Source organism: Peromyscus californicus, unplaced genomic scaffold (assembly GCF_007827085.1).
Source record: "Peromyscus californicus insignis strain IS unplaced genomic scaffold, ASM782708v3 Scaffold_5__1_contigs__length_169319896, whole genome shotgun sequence".
NCBI classification, from domain to species: Eukaryota; Metazoa; Chordata; class Mammalia; order Rodentia; family Cricetidae; genus Peromyscus; species Peromyscus californicus.
In genome coordinates this window covers 48,706,673-48,731,274 of record NW_026294573.1, presented here as the reverse complement: position 1 = coordinate 48,731,274, position 24,602 = coordinate 48,706,673, and the positions used below count along the sequence as shown (strand labels likewise).

Below are 24,602 nucleotides of genomic sequence, written 5' to 3'. Positions count from 1 at the left end.
ATCTTTCCAGTTCCATGACACTTAAAAAAAATCATCCTGTATATTTGTATAATGGGTATGTATGGTATGTGTGCATGTTTGTGTGTGTGTGTGTGTGTGACTTTGGGCATGGCCATGCCACTGCACACGTAGAGGTCAGAGGACAATCTTGGGTGTTAGTCTTCCCTTTCCACCTTCTTGGAGAAAGTGTCTCTTTGTCATTCACCATAGCATAAGCCAAGTTAGCTGGGATGGTCCTGTCTCTGCCCCCATCTCCCTGTCGGTATGCTGTAATCGTAAGTGCCTGCTACCATACCTGAATTTTACTTGCGTCTTGGGGACTTGAACTCAGGCTCTTACACTTGTACAAGTGCTTTACCACAAGCCATCATCTCAACCAAAAACGGTTTCACTATTATTTTTGGAAAATACGCAACGTTTTAAGGACCGTTTTCTCCTTGCCACAGCAACTTCTTTGAGTGCTATCAATTATACATATCCTGGTCTTTAAATACATTTCTACTTTTATTAACTACAGTGCATTTATGATGATTTCTTCTGCTTTGGTTTTCATAACAAACTCTGGGATAAATATTCAATTCTGTTATGTTGTGGGAGATTTCAGAATGTTTTCCCCATTAGCTATAAAAACACAAAAATAACCCTGGTTACAGCATTCTTTAAAGGGAACCCATCTTTAATATAGATTTTCATAGGGTATAATTGTCCCTTGAATTCTGTTCTGCAGATGACAAGCTTTCTGTGTATCTTAGAAAATGTCAGCTTATTGCTAATGTTGTTGTTTTGTCCCTGGATTCCTGTCCCATGAGGATAGTACCTGAAAGAGAGTTTACTTATGGTTCTGGGAGATCCTGGAAGTACCAACAATGCACGTGCTATTTTCTTTTTAAAAAAATTTCTTTAATACTTTTTTAAAAATTGGCCTACGAAGCAAGGTACTTCATTACAGCTTTTTCACGCACATGTCATCACAATCCCCTCTCCTATTGTGCCATTCTCCCTGCCTTCCTCCTCTTGGTCCCCTCCATCCTTCTCAAATTATTCTTTCGTGTTTAACAATTGTAAGATTTAACGTGACTAACCACCTTTTTTTTTTTTAAACAATTTCTAGGTTATTAAAGCCCGGGTCAAAGAGTTAATGATTCCCCGGTATAAACTAATTGTGACTGTTTACATTGGACAACAAGATGGTCGGAGCATACTTATTGGCAGCAGGTGCCTCTGGAATCCTAAAAGTGATACCTTTTCATCCTACACTTTCAGAAATTCGACCCTCTTTGCACTTGCAAATGTCTATGCGGTTTACTTTGAGTAACTGAAAATGAGAAGGATGGTCCCAGTATCTTAAAATCGTCAAACAGGCTCTGTCTCTCTATCCACAAAAGTTCTATGGGCAAAACCCGTGAGAAAGAAGCAAGACGAACATGGCAAACAACTGGAAGTTTCCGTCACTCTTGTGAGAACTTGTGGAGGGAGGGGAGCCCAAGAAAGAACCTTGTTTCTCCAAAACAGAAGTTGAATGTGGTCCACATAAACATAGATGCTGACTAAATATTACTTTCGGCACTAATTGTTTTGATTTCTCTTTTAGTTGGAGAGATTGAAGTCCGTGGACCACTTTTTGATAAGGTTCTAGAAATATATGGTAATATATTCTGGGTATATATCATATATAGGACAGGATAATTCAACATGGTACACAAAAATGATAAATGTTAATATACTTCAGTACTGCATATGAAATAATACTGGTTTTCATTTTACATTTAATAAATTGAGCAGCATTCATTAACTGCAATTACTGTTACATGTACCTGACAGCTAAAAGTGCTGAGGTAGAATTAATGATTTCATAATAATTACCATAGTCCCATGGGGCTACAAACTAAATCTAGACGCTCTTGTGGGTTGCCTGCACTTTACAAAATTACAGGAGAACTGAACATTGGCTCTTCAATAATGGAAACTATAAAGTGACTACAGGCTTTTAAGGACACTAAAGTAGACATTATGCTATTAAATATACATGATGCTTAATAGTAAATGTGTCTGTAGCACCTAAGATCATGCATTGGAAAGAGACACTACCTTTGAATATACACTGTCCACGTGACTTTGAGTAGCTTTTTCTGGCCTAACCTTTACCCAGAATTCAAAGCTGGCAACTTAACAAATAAAACATGTGTATTTGCCATTTTGTTCCTATGAATTTAGCACTCAAGTGACCCAGTGAGGTTTCTGAATGTATGGGCATTGAAGTTTACAGGGCTGAAATAGCTCTTCTGCTGGCTAATGCCTCTTGTAGCATGGGTCGTTTATTTTTATGGAGCTTTCAAGTCTTTGTGTGCATGTGAAATGACGCTGTGGCATTGCTCTAGGATGGCACGTCATCTGCCTAGAGGACATTCGTTAAAGGTCAAACACAAATTGCTCACATATGGAGAGAATTAGCAGTATTACACTCTTAAGGGGGGAATTACATGTAACTCGTATCAGAAAGATTTTAACAAATGGAAAACCCAGTCAATGCTTCACAATTTAAAAATGTTTTGATGTCTTACTTTTCCCTAAGACCAAATGTAGTTTTAAAACGCATTTCTAGGCTTTTTCTGATAATGCTTTAGGGGGCTTATGTAGAATAATGACCACCAGGACTGGCCTGTCTGCAAACACCAGTTTGGAAACTGGATTTGATTATCAGAGAGAGCAGCGAGTGTCACCGTATGCTTTTTCAACGGTTTCTTTCTGAGACGAAGGCCATGAAATCACACAGCAGCTTGGTGCGAACGAGTCAGATGAAGACATAGCTTTGCCATGGAGAAAACCTGCTGCTGGGGTGACGTCCGTTCCGGGTTCTAAGTTCCAGTCAGTAGAATCATTTCTCACCGTCCATTCCAGGTTGTGTTGGCAACTAAAACCTTGACATACGAAGGCCGTTAAAAAATGGGAAAGGTAGTTTGCAGGTCTATTGCCGTGTGCTGTAATTGAGATAAGTCCAGGGGTGACCGCTAGCAATCACAGCAGCATGGGAATATAGGGTAAGAACTCATCCAGAGTAACTAATTTTCAGGAGAGCGTTAGTCACCACACAAAGCCTTGAGATGGGAAATTTTCAAAGAAACACCACCGTAAGTTTGAAGAAGTTTTATTTTGAAACAGCTGAGCTTCCTCTCCCTGAATGCCGGTCTTCCTACTCATTCCACTGTAGAACACCCTGCCTTCTTTTCGGCAAACTCAGGTCTCACCCTCCCCTCAGGCCCTCCTCCATCCATCTCCTCCCTCCCACTCCCCTCCTGGGATCTCTCTCTGTTAATCTCTTGACTATTCTCCAGCTTTCCCCCCTCCCTCCCTCGCCTTGCCTGCTTGAAGATACTGAGTGTAACAGACCACCTAACAATGAAGTCTAATTCTTTACTTATAAGCAAGACTCTTGTGCCCTGTGCTACCTAACTCCCAACTGTCCCGAAATAGCAATCCACATCTCAACCCTTAAGGACTAGCATCCTATTGAAATGACAGCAGGGTGCATCTGTAACCCCAGAACTCCAATAAGGGGAGACAGGAAGATTACCACGTGATTACACAGATTGGAACATGTTATCACAAGAAAATTCCAGAATGTCTTTATCCAGTGAAGGAACATGTGGTAGGCTTTGTGAAAGGCAATTAAGACTTCCTCCAGACTGATGGAGACCCGGAGAATTTCAAAAGATGAAAGGTTAGAGGGATTTACAGGGAATAAGAGGGCACACAAAGATGGAAGGGTGTATGGTAGCTATCTGGTAAGGAAGCGCACGCAGACCAGGAGGAGTCATTTGCAGCTTTCCTCCAAGTGAATAGCATTAAGTGAGTCTAAGAAGCTATGTCATATGGGACAGTGCAGGAACAAGGTCTACACGGTTAGGCAAAAGGAGGCTAACACAATGCACAGAGTGAAGTTTCAAGTCCTGGGTGACTGGAAGACTAAGTTCTGACCGCCCCCCCATCCCAGGCACATTAAATACATTACCAGTTTTACAAAGCAGCAGCATTTCCTTGATGTAATGATAATGCTGGTGCCACAGCACAGGGTTTTGTAGGATTAACTGCATGCTTGCTGACCGGCTCACAGCTTAATGTCTAAGAGAAGCGCTTGTGGTCACAGCCGAAAAGTCTGAGTGCCTGGAGCAAAATGCACGGTCCTGTTCACAGGAATCAGACACCAGCTGAAAGAGTTTGAGAAATAAAACACTGAGTTGGAGTCTGCACCCTAGGTTAAGTTGATCGGCCACAGGCAGCTGCAAGCTGGGCCAGAACATCAAGGGAAGAGATTTAGACTTGGCAGGCATCCAAAATAAGATCTTACTTCTCCCTCCTGCCTTATAAAATATGCATCAGCCAGCAAGTATAATCAGTGCTAAACAGCCAATAACCGGCTCTAGGAACCCAGCCAGAAACCACCTCCCCAAACCTAGGGCTCTATCAGTTACAACACGCTGCCTTTTTTCTTTCTCTTTTTCTTCATTAAAATTATTTCCTATATTATCCCTTTCTGTTATCAGACACCAGAGGAAATGTGAAGTGTCTTGAAAAATAAGCTAGCATCCCGGAGCTTGTTGTCAGCTGCAGTCATTGATAATTGGGTGACTTCATAAAGCACGTAGTAGGAGGTCAGAGTGCAACAGATCGTGGGGTCAGAAATGAAGCAATAAATGAAAAAAAAAATATTTTCACTAAAAATGAAATCAATGAATTAATTTTTTAAGTCTGAGAGTTAGTGTTTGGAAGTAAATTTTTTTTTAAATGTCAACAAATCAGACATTTATAACGTAACAATCTTGAAGAATGAGCACTTGCCTTCTTGAGAGCATCATTTGACCTGTCTTTCTGGGAGATATAAAACACAGACAAGAAAATTCAACATCAAACAGTTATTTGGTTTTCTTCCCTCGTCTCTCTGATGCTCTTATAGGCTGCAGTCTGGGGCTTTCATGAACTTTGAAAGTGCTCTCCCAAGCCAGAGGTGCCAACCACTCCGCCCTCGTGGCATCTCAGCTCTTTTAAAGTCTTTCTTCTGAGAGGCCATGGATGTAGTTTAAGGGAAGGGATGGTGCTCTTTTTTTCTTTCTTTTCTCTCTTTCACTCCCCTCTCCCTCCCCCTCCCTCTTCCTCTCCCTTCCCCTCCCCTCCCTCTTCCTCTCCCTTTCCTCTCCCCTCCCCCCCCTCCTTTTCAAGCATAGGTTTGAAGACACACCACTTCAGTAATTTCTAACCCTTAACAGTTATGTAAGTTTGGCAAGGACCTAACACCTTCAGCCTGTTTCCTGAAAAGTAAAATAGACCATGATTGTGTTCTCATGAAGACTTGGACAGACAGTGCGGATAAAATAGCCAACCCAGAGCTGAAGAGGTAGCTCAGAGGTTAAGAGCACTGCCTACTCTACACTTCTGATGACCTGAGTTTGATTCCCAACACCCGCATGGCAGATAACAGGTGTCTATAACCACAGTTCTCAGGGATCCAGCGCCCTCTTCTGACGTCCCTGGGCAACAGGCACCCATGGTGCACAGATACACATGCAGGCAAAACACCAATACACATAGAAACATTTTTTTTTAATTTTTGAAAAAAAAATGATAGTTGAGCCAAAGCAGGGTGTGATAAGGCACATCTGTAATCCCAGCATTTGGGAGCTAGAGGCAGGAGGATTGGGAGTTTGAGACCAGCCTCAGCTATACCAGAATTGGAAGCCAGCCTGGGCTATGTGAGATCCTGTCAATAATAATAATAATAATAATAATAATAATAATAATAATAATAATAATAATAAAAGTAAGCAAATAAAAAAAATCTACCTATTAAATAAACTTCCTCTTAACCTCTAATTTTTACAGTAAGTGTTTGCTAAAGCAGATCTGGGTGTCCTGGAGCAAGTCTCTAATCCCAGTACTCTAGAGGCTGAGGCTGGAGAAGCTGGAGTTCCAGTTTTAGCTACACAATTAGACCCTGTCTCAAAGCACCAAGGGCTGGGGATATAGCTCAGTCACTGTAGAGCTCTTGCTTAGTAGACCCAAGGCCCTGAGTTTAATACTTAGCACTGTAAAAAGAAAGAAAGAAAGAAAGAAAGAAAGAAAGAAAGAAAGAAAGAAAGAAGAAAGAAAGATTGGATTAAGCTGATATTTTTACAATTACCTCTCATCACTATAATATACCTGTGATTATTTTTTCCAAATTTTCAAACACCATTATTGAATGACAGTTTTCTTTCAAAATCCACATTTTCCATGGCATTATCTGTTCCCAACTTCTACCTCCAATGCTGATTTCTCTTTGTGCCATGCAGAGGGCTGGAGGCTGCACAGAACTTTTCCTGTTTCTCAACAGTGATGTTGCTTAGCCCTGTCCATTCCTTGCTGCCTTCAATCCCATTTGGATTTGTGAGTTCATTCATAAATGAGCACATACCTCCAGAGAGTGAGCTGAAACCTAATATGCTGAAAATTTCTCTCCAGTCTGCAGTAGCTTTCAGTTTCTTTCCTGACAGCTCAACTGTGCTACACATATTTTTTTCTTTTAAATACAGGCTCTAAATTGAAACCTGTGGTTCTCCATCTACTAGCAACCATTTCCCTACCTACCAAGACAAGAAACCAGTATAACCAGTATGGGGAGACCCAGGCTTCCCTTTGCACTTGAGTTAATAACCAACAGATGATGTTTCCAACAAATGATGATGGTGGATCATCCAACTACCAAACACACCACATAATCTGTCTGATTTTGCTTAGTAGATACTGGGAAATCACTTTGTAAATTTATACAAGATAAATCATTTTGAAACTAAAGAAAAAATAATGTATATTTGTTAATTAATAATACAAGTAGATTCTTTCTATTTAGTTCACTTTACTTTGATAGTATAGATTTAAAATTATTTCAAAACATAGCTAAAGTGCTTACTTGCATCTCCGTCTACAAGCACAAGTGAAAGACATGTAAGGACCCACTCATTTAATGAAGTAGGGGTTACGATTTAAGATAAAGCATTTCCTAATCCTTATGATGGGCCTAACTCAGTCTGAGATCAGATTCATCTGAGGACATTATTAGGAAATAATGACAAGTGTTTTGGGTTTTTTTATAAAAATGATTGGGAACAGATACTAGAAATTTCATTTGCAAAAGGCACTGACTCTTTAGTTAGACCTACTGATGACCAGTGGGTGATAAAGCAAGAGAAAGCTATCTCTTTTGTTTAAAATTTGGGGGTCAGATTCATGCCCGTTCTTCACCTAGGCATGTTAATCATTCAAGGAGCACCCCAAAGCGAATGACCTTTATTTGGCCTGTTTCATCCTCCTTCAAGACCAAAGGCACAGAGGGAAGAGTAGAAGATGGGAGGGGACTATCAGCTGGCAGATTTCCAAGGTCCTGCCCCAGACCAGCCAAGCTAAACCCCAGCTCACATACAACTCTTAGTCATGGCCATCTTATTACTTCAGAAGCAAATGGAGGGAAGTCAAGTGTGCTGTTTTTATACTTCTTTGAACTATTTGCATTTCCTACCCTTGTACATAGGTGATCTTTTCCCCTAAAAACAGCATCCCACAGGATTTAAGTAAAGAGACTTCCTTTTGTTTCTATATCCTTAAATAATATATATTTATAATAACTAAGTTATAATTGTCGGTGATAAATATTTATTATATGATAAGTGGTAACTAATAAATATATATTGGAAAATTATACATATGGGCCATCAAGATGGCTGAGTGTGCAAAGGCCCACCCTGACAACCTGAGTTTAATTCCTGGGACGTGCAGAGTGAAGGGAGAGAACCGACTCCTGCAAGTTGTCCTCTGATCCCTATGTCTGTGCTGTAGCGGACACACATCCATATACATATGCACACACACACACATATACACAATAAGTAAATAAATGAAATTTAAAATTTTTTTTAAAGCATTGATATGCTCTCCTCTAGAGCAAGGTAAGGTAACCTATAGAAATGAGTCCGTTCATAGGGATATATAAGGTTGTCTATTGTGTCCTTCTAATTACAAATATTGCAAACAGTCTGAACTAGCTAAATTTTGGCAACTCGTGTTTTTTTGCACATTCAGAAACTACAGAATTTCAAAGAGCTTTTGTTTATATGGAGAATATTCATATTTAAAACAGAAATTTTAAAATAGTAACATTTAAGAATAATAAAAGCACTACATGTTATCACAAATAATGTATTTTACAAAAACTATTTTTACGTAATAAAAAAATTTGTAGGCAGAGTGGTGTTGCATTGTATTTTTACAGGTGTTGTATGACTCTTCCTGAGAAGACTGAACAAGTATTTATTCAAGTCCAAACAGAGAACTAACACACACACACAAACACACACACACACACACACACACAAACAAACAAAAACAAAAAACCCTTCATCAAAATCCAGCTGGTGAACCCAAGAGTGTATTGTTGTTGGCTAGGACATGTGAGGGGTTACTTACAAACAGCTGTATCACCATGACAACCCACTGTAGCTGAGTTGCTGGCATTCCCTACGCTCCTTCCCACCCTCTGCAGCTCCACTTTTCTCCCCAGCATTTACTTACTGCTGTACCTTCAGGAAGGGCCTCAGGAACCTTATGAACTCCTGTCCCTTGTACCCTCTCCCTCCCACAAGGGGATGTTTCAATCCTGCGCAACCAGCTCCACGGCTGCCATCCCACCATGTCTGCCTCAGTAAAATCCAGCTCAGCTCATCCTGGTGTGCTGCTGCTGTGTGCTTCACTGGTTGACGTACAAACGTCAGCTTTTCATCAAGTGGGAAAAGGAAGATTATTTCAATAACCTTTTAAGATAACTTTGGTGTTTTTGTTTTGTTTTTCTTTTTAAAGGCTAATTTTATTTGTGTGTGTGTGTGTGTGTGTGTGTGTGTGTGTGTGTGTGTGTGTGTGTGTGTGTGCTGACTCCTAATGACTTATCATTTTACCCATAGATGGATCAGTGCATCTCTCAATACCCACCAGAGAAGCTTTTTTTTTTTTTGGCCATAGATGGCAATTATAACAGAGACCCACAGCTGGTCAAGGTGCAGAGAATGAGAGACTTTGGAGTGCTCAGTCATTAATGGGACATCTATATCATATCTCCTCTGTCCAGGCCTCAGGGGTCACCTTAGAAGAAGGGGTGGAAAGAGTGTCTGAGGCAGAGGAGGTAGATGACTGTAAGGAAACAGTGCTCTCAGGACACAGAGGGCAGTCGCATGTATGAACTCATGACAGTTGACATGTACAAGGCCTGCGAAAGCTCGAACCAAACAACATGCCAGCATGGACATGCTATGTAGGCAGGAATTCCTACCCTTAACTAAGGAATTTTTGGCAATGAATAGTTTCAAAGGTGTGACCCCACACCAGTAGAAGGCCACACATCCAAGAATATATGGGGTATATGGGCAGCAAAACTGTACTTGATGGATATATATATATATATATATATATATATATATATTGAATATTATATTATATATTTTATTATTAAATTATATACATATTTGCAATGTACTTTGATCACATTCACCCTCTCCCACTTTCTGCTTGAACTCTTCCTAGACTCTGCCCCTCCCATCATGTGCTCCTTTCTAATTTCACATCCTTGTTTCTATCTCTTTTTAAGTAACCCATTGAATCTAATATGCTGTCCGTAGCACATGGGTGTGAGGCCTCCCATGTCAACCTTTCAGAGGCCACATTCATATAGAAAACTGATTGTCCCTGCCCTAGCATTCCACAATTGTCAATAGCTCCTCAGCTAGGGATGGAGCCTCACAAGTCCCTTTTCTCATCCATGCTGGGATGCTGACTGGCTCAGTTTTGTACAAGGTTCTGTGAATGCAATGCTTCTGTCATGCCCAGAAAACATTGTTATGCTCACAAAGTACAACTGCTGTGGGATGGTCTGTATGTCAAATGTGTTGCTGATTGGTCAATAAATAAATCACTGATTGGCCAGTGGCCAGGCAGGAAGTATAGGTGGGACTAACAGAGAGGAGAATTGAGAGAACAGGAAGCTGAGTCAGAGAGACATTGCCAGCCGCCACGATGACAAGCAGCATGTGAAGATGCCGGTAAGCCACGAGCCATGTGGAAAGGTATAGATTAATGGAAATGGATTAATTTAAGCTGTAAGAACAGTTAGCAAGAAGCCTGCCACGGCCATACAGTTTGTAAGCAATATAAGTCTCTGTGTTTACTTGGTTGGGTCTGAGCGGCTGTGGGACTGGCAGGTGAGAGAGATTTGCCCTGACCGTGGGCCAGGCAGGAAAACATTAGCTACAAATGGCGTCCAACATGGTGGCAAGAGTTTCCACCTTAAAACTGAGAAAAAAAGATTCTAAAATGGAGCTAAAAACAGCTTCCTAATTGTCTCTCTCAAATGAGTGGCAGCTGCCGGTTTGAGCTACTTGTGGGTTCCTAGCGTGCATGCTCGACCTGCAGTATGGCGGGAATGAGGCCTCTACAAGTGGCACATTAAGCTGTGTGGTGGATTTGTTGTTCCTAGAACAAAACAAAAAAACAGGTTTCTGGGCTACACGCTGCTTGGATAAAAGCATAGACCCACAATAGCTCCCAGAGCTGGCGGGAAACTACCACTGCCATGTTAGGAAGCTGAGGTGGGCGGAGCCAGCAGCCACAGCTGCTGCAGTTTAAAGCAATAGATTCATAATAAGACAGATTCAGATGTAATAGTTTACAATGTGTGTAAAATATACGTAGGCTTGGAAGAGAGAGGAAAAGGAATATATACAGTTATATAAAGAAATACATAGTTTTTAAAAATAAAGTCTTTAAAGAGACAGTAAAGGTAATATAAAAAATAAGCCACGTGAAGATGAATATTACACAGAGAATCTGGATTGTGTTGTCTTTGGCATTTTTTTTTTTTTTTTTTTTTTTTTGGTTTTTCGAGACAGGGTTTCTCTGTGTAGCTTTGCGCCTTTCCTGGAACTTGCTTTGGAGACCAGGCTGGCCTCGAACTCACAGAGATCCGCCTGGCTCTGCCTCCCGAGTGCTGGGATTAAAGGCGTGCGCCACCACTGCCCGGCGTCTTTGGGATTTTTAACTGCAGAAAAACATTTGATTGTAAAAGCTGTTGAGTTATGCCAAAATGTATATTTTAAAGATACCTTGACTTCAAAATTTGGATATAAGGATATGTTGCTTTGGAAAAGAGTCTCTTTTGTTCCCACAGAAAGTCAGAGGCTATGGATTCGTTCCAGATTAAGATACAACAGGTTTGACCAGCCAAGACCCCCTGAAAGGTCTCCGATGACACCATGGCCCAGATGATCCAACATCCAGAATGGTTTGAAGGCAACTGGCTCAGACAATACATCCTCATGGACTATTCCATAATCCTAAAATTTTCTTTGTGTCCCCATAAGATACAGCGCCCCCCCTCCAGCAGGAAGTAGTAAGAGAAGCTATGCCCAAATTCCCAAATATACCAAGCTGACTTTGGAGATGTGTAAAGGTTAAAACCTTCCTTTTTAAGAAAAGAAAAGGGGAAATGCTGTGGGATAGTCTGTATGTCAAATGTGTTGCTGATTGGTCAATAAATAAATCACTGATTGGCCAGTGGCCAGGCAGGAAGTATAGGCGGGACTAACAGAGAGGAGAATTGAGAGAACAGGAAGCTGGGTGAGAGAGACACTGCCAGCTGCCACGATGACAAACAGCATGTGAAGATGCCGGTAAGCCACGAGCCATGTGGCAAGGTATAGATTTATAGAAATGGATTAATTTAAGCTGTAAAACAGTTAGCAAGAAGCCTGCCACGGCCATACAGTTTGTAAGCAATATAAGTCTCTGTGTTTACTTGGTTGGGTCTGAGCGGCTGTGGGACTGGCAGGTGAGAGAGATTTGCCCTAACCGTGGGCCAGGCAGGAAAACATTAGCTACATACAACCTTTAGCATTTATAATCTTCCACAGTATTTCTGGGCCTTGAAGAGAGTGGAGGATAATGATGTAGACAGCTGAGCACTCTGCGGAGTTACTCTGCATTTTGACCAGCTGTAAGCGTCTGAAGCAACCACCACCCAGTGCACAAAGATGCTGCTCTGGTGAGTACTAAGAGCTGCCCTGCTCTATAGGTACATAGACACATACTTAGAAGGTTGTTGACACTATGTCTGTTTAGCAAAGGAATAGTAGTCGATTCACCCCAACAGCCTGTGAACTCCCTTGCCACCAGTTCTTGGCCAGATAGAAGAATGGGAGAGACAGAGAAATAACTGAGCACATTTGAAAAAGATATGTGAAAACCTACTATTTTATAAGCTTCCTGAACACTTGTATGTGTGTGTATGTATAGATTTTAAATACATATTAAATTGGATTTACCCTATACAGGGGATAATGCTCCTCTCAGAAGCCATAGGTTCCAAATAAAAAGCCCAGTGTCAGATGTGGGCAACTCCCTTTGAGTTGTTGGTTGGGGGTTCCCAGAGACCCCCCAAAAACAATACAGGTGATTGACATTGATTTCAGTTGCTGTGGGGGTTTGAATGAGATGTCTCCCATAGTCTTGGGTATTTGAACACCGGGTCCCCAGTTGCTGCTGCCGTTTGGAAGGTATGGCCTTGCTAGAGGAAGTGTGTTACTAAGAAAGGGCTTTGAGGTTTTCAGAAGCCTGATGTCATTCCCAGTTCACTCTCAGGTCTCAGTTTGTGGTTCGAGATGTGAGTTCAGAACTGTTCCTGCCCCCCATGACTGCCATCTACTGTCTCGATTTGTGCCACAGGACTCATCTCTCTGGAAACATAAGTCCAAGTAAATGCTCTCTTCTTTATGTTGTTTTGGTCATGGTGTTTTTATCACAACAGTAGAAAAGTAACTGATACAGTTGCCCACCCAAACTGAATAGTACGGCTCTATTGCTCAAGACAGCACACACTTTGGTCACAGCTTTCATAGTACCAGAAGGTGCTATGCAGGATGCTGGGTGTGTGGGTGTGGGGGGGGGGGGTGAGGGGAGATTAATCAATAGTCTTAGCTAGCTAAGACTTTTGTGGGCTATAATAATGACTGACTGGCAAGCTGTGTAATGGAGGTAACTAACAGCTTTCTGATTGGATTTAAGGTCCACTTCACAGGAGGAAATGTATGCCTGGTACAGTAACTCAATCTGACTTATATTTCAGGAAGTTTAGCCTGCTTATAAAACCTCTAGCCAAGACAGCTTTTCCTGAGAGACTTACCCTATTCCAGGTGATTGACAGGGTCATTTGGATTGACTTTTGAAAGAACAACTGTATTCATATTCTTTAAGAAAACCTCTTATAGATCATATTATTGAGATTTGTTTTTATTTTATGTGCATACGTGTCTGCCTGCATGCGTGTCTGTGCCCCATGTGCATGCCTGATGCCCACAGAGGCCAGAAGAGAGCAGTGGATCCCATAGAACTGGAGATGCAGATGATTGTGAGCTGCCATGTGGGTACTGGGAATTGAACCAAGACCTCTGGGAGAGCAGCCAGTTCTCTTAACCACTGCTCCATCTCTCTGGCCCTTAGATCATGTGCTTATAAGGCTTAGGAAGGTCTCAATGAATGGCCTTCCAGAGAATTCAGAATGACATCTCCATCAAGGCTGGGGACTATGATTCAGAACCCATTCCTCTGATCAATAAACAGAGTTTTGAAATTTCATTTGGGTTTTACAAGCTGCTGGTTAGGAGGAGAGGCTCCATCTCCAAAGACCTCCTTCCCTGATGATATCTAACTTGCTGCCTAGTAAAACTAACTTTTAAAAAATTTGGGACTGCCTAACGGTAATAAGAATTTTGAATACTAGCAAGTTTGGCGAGACTGCCTTGATCAACACTAAACAGTTTTACTGCGTCTCCAGAAACACCATCCACTCAGCTGTGCAGACTGAGACACATTTCTCATGTGAAAGATGATGATGAAGTGCCATCCATGCCTTACAGGCTACCTGCAGTGATGTTTACAGACCACACACAATGAACACCCAACATGTAACTGATGCCTTTCACAGACAGTATATCACTAAGCGCAGCACCCACTAGAGTCAGCAGCCAGTGTAAGAGATGAAAATGTTTCGTGATAGCCCTACTGTCTCCTTTTATCTAGGAAGACAGCCAATCGCATAACAATGCCTTCACCAGCTAGGGTTTGGTTTCTCAAAGGAAGAGGCAGGGTGCTGGGGAAGCTCTCAAGAACCCATAAGGATGACACCACCTTGGACTGCTGGCAGTTGTCCAGAGGGTGCCTGGACTGGTCTACTCTATTGATCAGTCTAGCGAATACCCTATCATCATAGAGCCTTTGTCCGGTGACTGATGGAGGCAGATGCAGAGATCCACAGCCTGGCACCAGGCTGAGCTCTGGGAATCCAATTGATAAGAGAGAGGAGGGATTCTGCAGGCAGGGAACGTGGAGATCATGACGGGAAGAAGTGTGGGAAGAAGTGCAGAGATGACCAGCCACACTATTGGAGGCCCATGAACTGTATGTAGACTAGTGGCTGTGAAGCCCCCACCGGACTGGACTAGGCCCTCTGAATACGGAAGACGGTTGGATACAGAAGACGGTTGTTTGGCTCAAACTGTGTGGGGAACACCCAGGCAGGGGGATCGGGATCCATCCCTGGTGCTTGGGCAGGCTTTTGGGAATCCGGTACCTGTGGTGTGGCGCCTTGCGCAGCCTTGGTGCAGTGGGAAGGGGGGCTTGGACCTCCCTAGGCTCAGCGTGTCGGGCTCTGCTGACTCCCCATGGGAGACCTTGATTTGGGGGATGTGGGGATGTGGAGTGGCTTGGGAGGGAGGGCTGGGAGATGGGAAGAGGGAGGCGGTGAGACCTGTGGGTGGTATGTAGAGTGAGTAGAAAATTTCTTAATAAAGAAAAACGGGAGGAAAAAAAGAATGGAAAGTCCTTTTATCCCTGCAAGACAGAGGCAAAATAAAGGTAGCTTAGACTACAAGAAGGAGAACATTACTCAAACATACTTTTTTCTCAGTCATTCATCTTTTTCATGTGACAATCTTCATGCCCCTCTCTCTGTCCTGCTTTCCTGCCACAGATGGCACTAAGAGCTGTGGTCCCAGAAATCTCTGGGAAGAGCTGCATGATGATGATCAGTCTTCCAAGACTTCATCCACGCTTATGAGAGGCATAGTCTAGGAGACAGCAGAGCAGTTTCTCCCATCTTACCCATCACCGGAAGGGGAGGCTTTGGATCCCCCTTAGTAAGAGCTGGCGAGATTGGCGTGGGACAGATGGCGCAGCAGTCTGTTTCCCAGAACTCACATGGTGGCTCACAACCATTTGTAACTCCATTATCAGGCCCTTCATTGCTCACATGCTAAACAATTGCAAGGGGGCATTTGTGGTGGTATTGTGTTCCCCAAAATATTGTGCACCCTAATAAACTTATCTGGGGTCAGAGAACAGCCATTAGATACAAAGGCTAGAAAATGGTGGCACTCACACCTTTAATCCTAGCACTCCAGAGGTAGAAATCCCTCTGGATCTCTGTGAGTTCAAGGCCACATTGGAAACGGCCAGGCATGGTGACACACGCTATTAATCCCAGGGAGTGGTGGTAGAAAACAGAAAGGTATATAAGGCGTGAGGACCAGAAACTAGAAGCATTTGTTAAGCTTTCAGGCTTCTAGCAGCAGTTCAGCTGAGAGCCATTCGGATATGAGGACACAGAAGCTTCCAGTCTGAGGAAACAAGACCAGCTGAGAAGTTGGCCAGGTGAGGTTAGCTGTGGCTTGTTCTGTCTCTCTGATCTTCCAGTGTTTACCGCAATAACTGGCCTCAGGTTTGATTTTATTAATAAGACTCTTTAAGATTCATGCTACAGGCATTCCTATTATTTTTAGTGGTACATGACTTTTATTTTTATTTTGTTTTAAAGATTCGTTTGTGTGTATAGATGTTCTTCCTGCATGTATGTCTGTGCAATACATGCTTGCCTGGTGACTGAGGAGGCCAGAAAGGGGCATTAAATTTCCTGGAGCTGCAGTTACAGGTATTTGTAAACTGTCATGTGAGTGCTGGGAATTGAACTAGGGTCCTCTGGAAAAACAGCCAGTGCTCATAACTGATCCATCTCTCCAGTCCCTGGTACATGTTTGTTTGTTTGTTTGTTTGTTTGTTTGTTTTTTGGGTTTTTTTGTTTGTTTGGTTGGTTTTTTTTTTTTCTGGAGCATCCTCAATCATTGACTCTAACATGTTTTTTAAATTCACACATACATATTATTTTGCATGATGGGTGTTTTGCCTTCCTATATGTTTGTGCACCACATTCAGACTGAGTGCCAGTGGAGACCAGAAGAGCATATTGGATCTCCTAGAACTGAAGTTACAGTGTGATAATTGTGTGGTTGCTGGGAATTGAACCCATAACCTCTACAAGAGCAAGTGCTCTTAACCACTGAGAAATCTCTCTGGTCCCTATAACAATTTTTCTTTTTTTTTTTAAATTAAAAATGTTTCCTTTTTATTTATTCTTTGTATCTTTCATATCATGCATCTCCATCTCATTCATTTCCCTGTCCTTTTATATCTACCCTCTGCCCTTGCAACTTCCCCCCAAAATAAAATAAAATAAAATTTAAGAGAAAAAAAAGAGAAGGAAAAAAATCAGTCTCATCATGAAGCTCTAGTGTGACACAGTGAGTCACACAGAAAACCCTTCTGTCCATATATCTTTACTTGCAAGTGTTCACTGCAAAGAGTCATTGGTCTGATTCAAGGCCTCTGCTTTCTGCCACACTATCAATGCTGAGCCCTCACTGGGACTCCTCTTGGTTATCCTGCTGTTGCCCTGTGTTGTGGAGATCCTGCAGCTTTGAGTCTGCAGGACTGGTCCCTTCATGCACTCCAGAAGATCACAGATGGGGTGGATGTTGAGGTGGGCCAACACATAACCCTGGTTCTGGGCCTGGGTAGCATCATTGGTCAGCCTGCCAGCTCTCCCTTGTCCTCACCACCAGGGTGAGCTCTCTTGCATTGCCCTAGCAAGTTCATCCCTTGCAGTGATGAGCAAGGGGCAGGGCCAGTTCTCCTGCTTTCATGTCCTCAGGGTCAGTTCTCCCACACCTACACCTTCAGGGCCAGCTCTACTGTGTTGCCCAGGGGAGGAACAGGGGTCACTCTCCGGAGTGATGCAGCTGATAATGGGCAGGGTCAGCTCTCCCACTCTTACAACCTCAGGACCAGCTCTCCCACCTGCCTCAGGCTTTGATGGGCAGGGTGGGGAGGGCATCTCTCCCCCACCCATGCCACCACATGACAGATGGGTAATGGGGACAGCTCTCCTATGCTCACACTTCGGGACTGGATCACCTATACCTCTACCAATGAGGTTGGCTCTATTGTGCTGCCCAGGTGAGGTGCAGGACCTGCTTTCCTGTGTGCTGTTGGTGGTGGGCAGGGACACATATCCCTTCCTTATGACCTCAGGGCCAGCTCTCCCACCTGCCTCAGGAGTTGATGGGGGGGCGCAGTATGGAGGCCCACAAAGGTTTCCTAGTGAGATCTGAGCTTGCTTTACCCAACAGGGCTGTGTTAGAGGATTGCTTGACCATGAGTGTCATTACCAGGTGATCGGAAAGGGTCTGCACTTGGCTGTGCTAGGGGTAGGTCTTTTGCTCCACCCCTTGGCATTCCTATAAAAAGCCCTTTAGAGGAGACAGAAGGGGCTGGTGGATAATGATCCAGGCCCTCCCGAGGCTATCCTGTGTTTCTATCTGTCTCTCTCCCTTCTATATTTCTATCTAATATCTCCTATCCCTCACTCCTCAAGAGTACCCTTGGGAAAAAGTGAGAGCCAGTCTCCCACAGGTCAGTATAACAATTTCTTAAGGGAAAAGAATCACAGTGAACTTGGATTCAGACATTTTATTGCAGTATTGCACAGCACTTGACATTTCAAAGCAATAGTTAGAATTCAGAAAGAAAAGTGGATTGACCTTGGCAAAGGGAGAAGAGAGACTTCTCTTGGCTTTAAGCCATAATAGACAGACCTTTTAGAAAAGGATTGTCTACCCAAAAGCCATGGTAGCACTGATAGACTCAGAGCTAGAACACCAATTAAATGCATGCTGAAGCTTGCCCAAGGGTGTGGGCGCTTCCTAACAGAGTGTACTGAGCTCAGTCATGGAGCAGCCTTCCACACAGCACATAGTTTGCAGATCTCGTTTGGACACTTGCGAGTACTTCTTGAACTGCCAAAGCCTTTCCATGGGCGCCTGTGGGTCTTGAACAAGTTCCTGTCCTGAGATATCCATCTTGGGAAGGTTGTGCTCAAGAGTTTCCTTGGATGTCTCCTGTCTGTCTGGGAGTTGGAAGTAGTTTCTTGGTTCAGCTGTAAGAGAGGAGAGGCACCATACTACCTTAAAGAAGCCTGACCAAAAAAAAAAAAGCACCAAAGACCTGCACTTCAGAAAGAGCTGGCTTGTGCACACTCTTCATTTTACAGAGGTTGAATGACATCAGTGTCCGTTGGCTAGCAGAAACTGATGCCAGCCACCTCTGCTCCATGACCAGCAGTTTCCAAAGATATTAGTTATAATGAGCAGTAAGCTATATAATTAGCCATAAGAGATGTAATTAGTTAGCTAGAAGCTGAAGAACAACAGTAACAAAAACCCTGGGTAAGCCTTGCAGAGCTGATCGATGGGATTTCCATTCCATATCTGACAGTAAAGCATGGGCTATGTTGTTTAATCTAAATGTTGTTCCCAATGTCTGTACTCAAGCCCTTCCGGCTTTTTAATTTAGTTGAGACTCATGTATCAACACTGTCAAGCACTAAACAAAAGCCACCTGAATGAATGCCAGTTGGCCAACTAGTGATTAATCAGATAAAAAACGTGAAGGAAAGCACCATGGAGACCTGTGGAAGGTTTGAGTGTTACCATTTCAGTGATGTCCAAAGGAGATGGGGCCAGTGAGACGGCTCACTGGGTAAGGTACTTGCAGCCCAACAATGAAAGCCTGGACCCAAGCTGGATCCCCAGAATCCACATCAAGATGGAAGGAGAGAACTAGATCCTTAACATTGTCCTCTGGCTGCCACATATGTACTGTGGCACATGTGCCTGTACACAACCGTCATACAGACAGACACACAGACACACACTCACACAACAACAATATTAAAAAATAAAATCTAAAAAAAAGAAACTTACAAAACATTCTACTGTATAGTCCAGAGCTACTCCAAAGCATTTTTCTGCTATATCTTGATGGGCTGTTTCAAAAGTCAGTGACAACTCTTTCTCTTTTAACGTTTAAAAACACTTATATTTCTGATAAGGTCTGTATGAACCTAGATATTAAAGTGGTAAGAACAAGTTTGTCACATCTCAAGGCATCATCCCCCTAAAATATGAATATTGTTAGTCCTTTACTAAAGTCTTTTGTTTAGCCAAGTCATCTTAAGCCAAGCTGAAACCTTTAGCTTTTATATGTCATCCATTCCCTACATCTTTCTTAGAAAACAAAGGCAATGAAATCCATTATTTGAGCAGAGTCATGAGGTGGGCACAGAAAGAGCAATGTTTCGTGGTCTCAGTTCTAAGGGAGATCTGGACAGCCAAGGCCACAGGAGCAAAAGGAGAACAGTGGCTCTCTGAGGGTCACTTAGGTGTCCAGGGATGGGGAGAGGGGAGCCAAAGAGTGAAGAGCTTCAAGTAGCCAGGGGGAACAAGGTCAAGAGATGGACTGTACAATGTGGCGGCCGTGATCAACAGCAGCATATGCGTTCCTGAAGTTTCTAAGAGCATACATTCTCACTGTTCTCACCACAAGAAAATAAGTATGTAGGTAATGTGTATGTGAATTAGCCTGATTTAGCCTTTGTGAAACATCAATATGGTATATATATGATAACTCCATTTTTGTCAATTTAAAAAAATAGAAAAGAACTTCAAGTAAATTTTACCTCATAGTTTTAATTTTTTCTTTTTATTATTTTTAATTATGTGTGTAGGTGTGTGTGTGTGTGTGTGTGTGTGTGTGTGTGTGTGTGTGTGTGTGTCTTGTGCACGCACGCATGTTCACACACATGAATGTAGGTGCTCAATGGGGCCAAGGAGTCAAAGCCCCTGGAGCTGGAGTTATAGACAGTTGTGAGGTGCCTGGCATGGGCCGCTGAGTCATGTCTCCAGTCTCCAGTCCTTTACCTCATAATTCTACAAGATTAGCAGAAAGAATTCCAGCCCATTTTCTAAGTTACTTGAATTGAAAACGGTAGTTCAGTGAAGTCCACACATCACTACTTTGATAGCAGATTGATGGGCACTCTGGGAATTCTGACTACACATTTCCTATTGCTCACAATTCCTCCAATGCTCCCAACTCCCCCTGCCCTGCACTCAACTTTTCAAATTTGACAGGCCTTTCAGGACCTCTGTCAAATTCCACCTTCTCCACGATGTAAGGATCTATTGAAGCCGTCTCTTCACTTGGGGTGCAGCATGTAATGGCAATGACTTCGGCTCTTGAAGCATATAGATCTGACTTGCTTCTTGGCCTCCTGCTGAGGGGCTGTGTGAACAGTTTTCTTATTGATAAATGATAAACTTTACTTACTTCACACGATCTTCATCGGAAAGCTGAATGACATGTTGCCTTTGAAATTGCCTGGTACTTTGTAAGTGGTCTGTTGAGTCGGGTCCTTCCTTTTACCCTTGTTTGCCACCTACCTGAATTCTAACTTAATACACTCCGTAATCATCCGTGTGCAGATATCTGTTTGGCCTCTCTATAGCCTTCACTGCTCCGCCCACGGATGCTAAGCTTGCTGAAGTCCCAGGCAATGAAATGATTGCAAGCAGAAGGCTAAAGAATAGCAGTGCAGATCCCTGTGGTTGGTACGTAAAACGAATAGAAAATTTAATAAAATTAAAAAAAAAATGAAGAGCAGTGCATTACTTTTTAAACTGTCGCATATTCGTCATTTTCTTGGGTCAAATTCAGTAGTGTATTTTGATGATTAAGCCCCTACATTGATACACAAATAGATCAATATTTCTTAGAGAAATAGCTACTAAAATAACTGGAGTGGGGGGGATTAAAAGATAGGTCTGGGGAAAAAGGTGAGGTGCATGTGTTCGATTACCTTGCTGAGCTTGGTGGGCCCCTCCCAGGTGTCTCCTCCATCGAGAGCTGGCGCAGATGTAGACGACTGTTCTCACGTAGTCGAGGCCGCAGAGCTTCACGGTCTCCCTGCTTCTCACTTGCACAACGGCCAACAGGACAAAGAAGAGAAACAGAGCGAGAGTGGGGCCCTTCATGCTGCCCGAGAGCGAATGAGAATCGAGGCAGTCAGCGGTACCCAGTGAATTTCTGAAGTTACCTCGCCCTCTTGGGCCATTTATATTCATCCCCCTGACGCTTTATTGGTCAGACCTTACTTTAGCAGTATTTACTAAGCACGAAGGTGCCAGTGTGGAGGGCTAGCAATGTGCTTTTATGATTATTGCTGTTTACCCAGTCATCCAAACACCTCCCTCGGTGTTGCTGCGTCTTCTCCGGAGTTGCTCGGAAATGCACGGCTTTGCTAAGCAGGAAGATTTGAGTTTCAATGCCCACTTTTCACTTACTGACTGGCATAGAGCAAGCTTTAAACTCTGAAAGTCAACACTGGTATCTCTCTAGCATGGGGGATCCCATCTGATGAAGGCTTCCAGGGAGTGAATGTGGCTTCTATGTCAATGCTGTGGGAAATCACACAGTGATGCAGTTTTCATGCCCTGGGTTTGATTCCTGGCTTTCCTCTCACCAGATCTAGAATTTAAAACAAATTATTTAAGCACCCCTTTAAAAAAAATGCTGGCAATGGTACTACATCACAGAGGTGAAGAGATAACATGTGTTCCACTTTACATATTAACAGCTGTTAATTTCTTGACTGCCATCTTACCTCAACATCAGAATAGACTAGGAAAGATGACTTCTCCTCAGAACTCAAAATTTCTGTGACTAGGATGTTCCTTGACATCCTTAACCTGTGTGTTGGTTATGCCTCTCTCAGCATACATTCCTGTTACCATAAAGTCAAATTTGTATTCCAAGCAGCTAAATAATGAAATACCTCTTTTGGTAAGCCAGCTGAAGCCCTGATCTAAGCTAAGTGTTTGCCCAGAGCCTTCTGAGAGTGAGAGTGTCTCCATTCCAGCCTTCATCCATCAGACTGGCCTGCAGCCATGTCTACGAAGACTTTGCAAAACAAAACACTTTTGTAAAGGGCTAACAATATTCATATTTTTGTGGCTTGATGTCTTGAGATGTGATAAACTTGTTCTTACCACTTTAATACCGAGGTTCATACAGATCTTATCAGAAATATAAGTGTTTTTAAACTTTAAAAGAAAAAGAGTTGTCACTGAGTTTTGAAACAGCACATCAAGATATAGTAGAAAAATGCTTTGGAGTAGCTCTGGACTATACAGAGCAGTAGAGTGAATGTTTTATAAATTTCTCTTTTTGGATTTTATTTTTTAGTATTGTTGTGTGAGTGTGTGTCTGTGTGTCTGTCTGTATGACGGTTGTGTACAGGCACATATGCCATAGTACATATCATATGGCACAGTACATATCATATGGCACAGTACATATCATATGGCACAGTACATATCATATGGCACAGTACATATCATATGGCACAGTACATATCATACGGCACAGTACATATCATATGCCACAGTACATATCATATGCCACAGTACATATCATATGCCACAGTACATATCATATGCCACAGTACATATCATATGCCACAGTACATATTGGCAGTCAGAGGGCAACTTTGTGGAGTCACTTCTCTCCTTCCATCTTTATGTGGATTCTGGGGATCCAACTCTGGTCCAGGCTTTCATTGTCAGGCTGCAAGTACCTTACCCAGTGAACCATCTCACTGTCCCCATCTCCTTTGGACATTGCTTGAATTAATAACTTGGTTGTTGATGGAGGTGGAAGGGTTCAACCCACTGTGGGTGTTACCATCTCTACACAGGTGGTCCTGGGCTCTAGAAGAAAGCTAGGTAAGCCTGAGCCTAGGAGTGAGCCGGAAAACAAGCCAGTGTCCATCCCTCCATGGCTTCCTCTCTGGCTTCCTGCTTTGAGTTTCTGCCCTAACTTCCTTCAGTGCTGGACTGTGATGTCTAAATGTGAGCTGAAATAACCCCCTCTTCTCCCCAAGTTGCTTTCGTTAGAACATTATATCACAGCAATAGGAAAACAGGCCAGAACAGCTACCTACCCAAATATAAATACACTCTGGAAACTAATAAAAAATGACAGTTATCTCCAGCTGCTCCACTAGATTCTAAAGATTTTTCTCTCTTGTCTCCATTTTTTTTCTGCAGTTCTTAGGGTCTCTCCAGGGGACACCCTAATTTGGGGTGTGGATGAGAGGACACCAAGATCTGAACCCTGTCTGTGGCTAAATGGATACAAGCTAGTGATCCTGGCCACGGACGGACGGACAGAGCCATGGCAGCAGTGAGAGCCCCCAGTGCACAGCCTCACTCCTGGCTGCTTTATTTTCTCATTTGTAAATTGAGGAGTGTGGGTTGGATTGCTTAAGGACTCTTCTGAACTTGAAATTCTAAGTCTTGCTGTGATTATCTGATTATGTGATTCCTACCTCAAAACCCTTCACCACTGAGGAGAGATTGTGGAATACAAGAGATATGGAGTGGGGTAATGGAGTAGGAGGGGGTGTTTAAGTGGGGAGGGGTTAGAGGGTAGGGAGAGGAGCTAACACTAAGGATGGTTGACAAAAAGCCATGGAAAGCTACTATTTTTTAAGTTTCCTAAATATAAGAAAAAAAAGTTTAATTGGAGTTACCCTACATGGGGGATAATGCTTCTCTCAGAAACCACAGGTTGCCAAAGAAAGAGCCCAGGGAGGGAGATGGGCTACTCCACTAGAGTTTTTGGTCAAGGGAAGTTCCAGGTTATTGCCCTTGGTTTTGGTTGCCTGTCAGAACTTGTCAATAGGACATTATTGAAGATACCAGACACTTGGGTCACAGGACTTGGACAAATCAAGCTGATTCTGATCTAGAAGCTTCGTCGTCCCTGCTGCCTAGCTTCCATAGAGCTGGAAGTTGCTATGCAGGCTGCTAGGGGAGAAAAGTCATCCACAGTCTTACTGAGCTGTGACTCTTAGGAGCTAAAATGACCAACCTGCTAAGATGTGCCCATAGGGGCAATGGTGGCATGCATGTTATGGGGGTTGGCAAGCATTTTTCTGACCGGATTTAAGGTCTGCTCTACAGGAAGGGATTCACAGCTGGTGCTGTAAATCTGAACAAGAACCCTTGCCTGTGGAGCTCATAGGCCCTAGAGGGGAACAGATTATTACTTTGCTGAATGGACATAGTATCAACTGACAGTCGATGACAACTGGGGAGGAGGAGTCAGTCTTCTTTAAGGTGTGGTCCCTGGTAGGATGACCATGCTCCAGTGGATGGTCCCATACCCAGGTATGTATGGGCAGCACTAATTGAACTCAGTAAGTTATTTAAAAAAGAGACAGGAAGTTGGGAGTGGGATGGAGTTGAAGG

At 42.9% G+C, this 24,602-nt stretch overlaps 2 protein-coding genes across 6 annotated transcripts in view; one reads left to right on the top strand and one right to left on the bottom strand.

The window, feature by feature from the left end:
- The window catches only part of Dynlt5 (dynein light chain Tctex-type family member 5), a 31,766-nt gene extending 23,374 nt beyond the window's left edge, over nt 1-8,392 (top strand). For all 5 annotated transcript variants that reach the window (XM_052717525.1, XM_052717526.1, XM_052717529.1 and 2 more), the window contains one exon: nt 1,112-8,392. In XM_052717525.1, the coding sequence (XP_052573485.1) occupies nt 1,112-1,315 (204 nt within the window). In that variant the 3' untranslated portion in view covers nt 1,316-8,392. The remainder of the gene's footprint in view (nt 1-1,111) is intronic.
- A 9,763-nt stretch (nt 8,393-18,155) lies between these two features.
- Nucleotides 18,156-21,323, bottom strand: Insl5 (insulin like 5). Its single transcript, XM_052716084.1, has 2 exons — nt 21,149-21,323; nt 18,156-18,388 (listed from the first exon to the last, which is right to left on the bottom strand). The coding sequence occupies exons 1-2, from the start codon at nt 21,321-21,323 to the stop codon at nt 18,156-18,158; spliced, it is 408 nt and encodes a 135-aa protein (XP_052572044.1).
- Between the last annotated feature and the right edge of the window lie 3,279 nt (nt 21,324-24,602).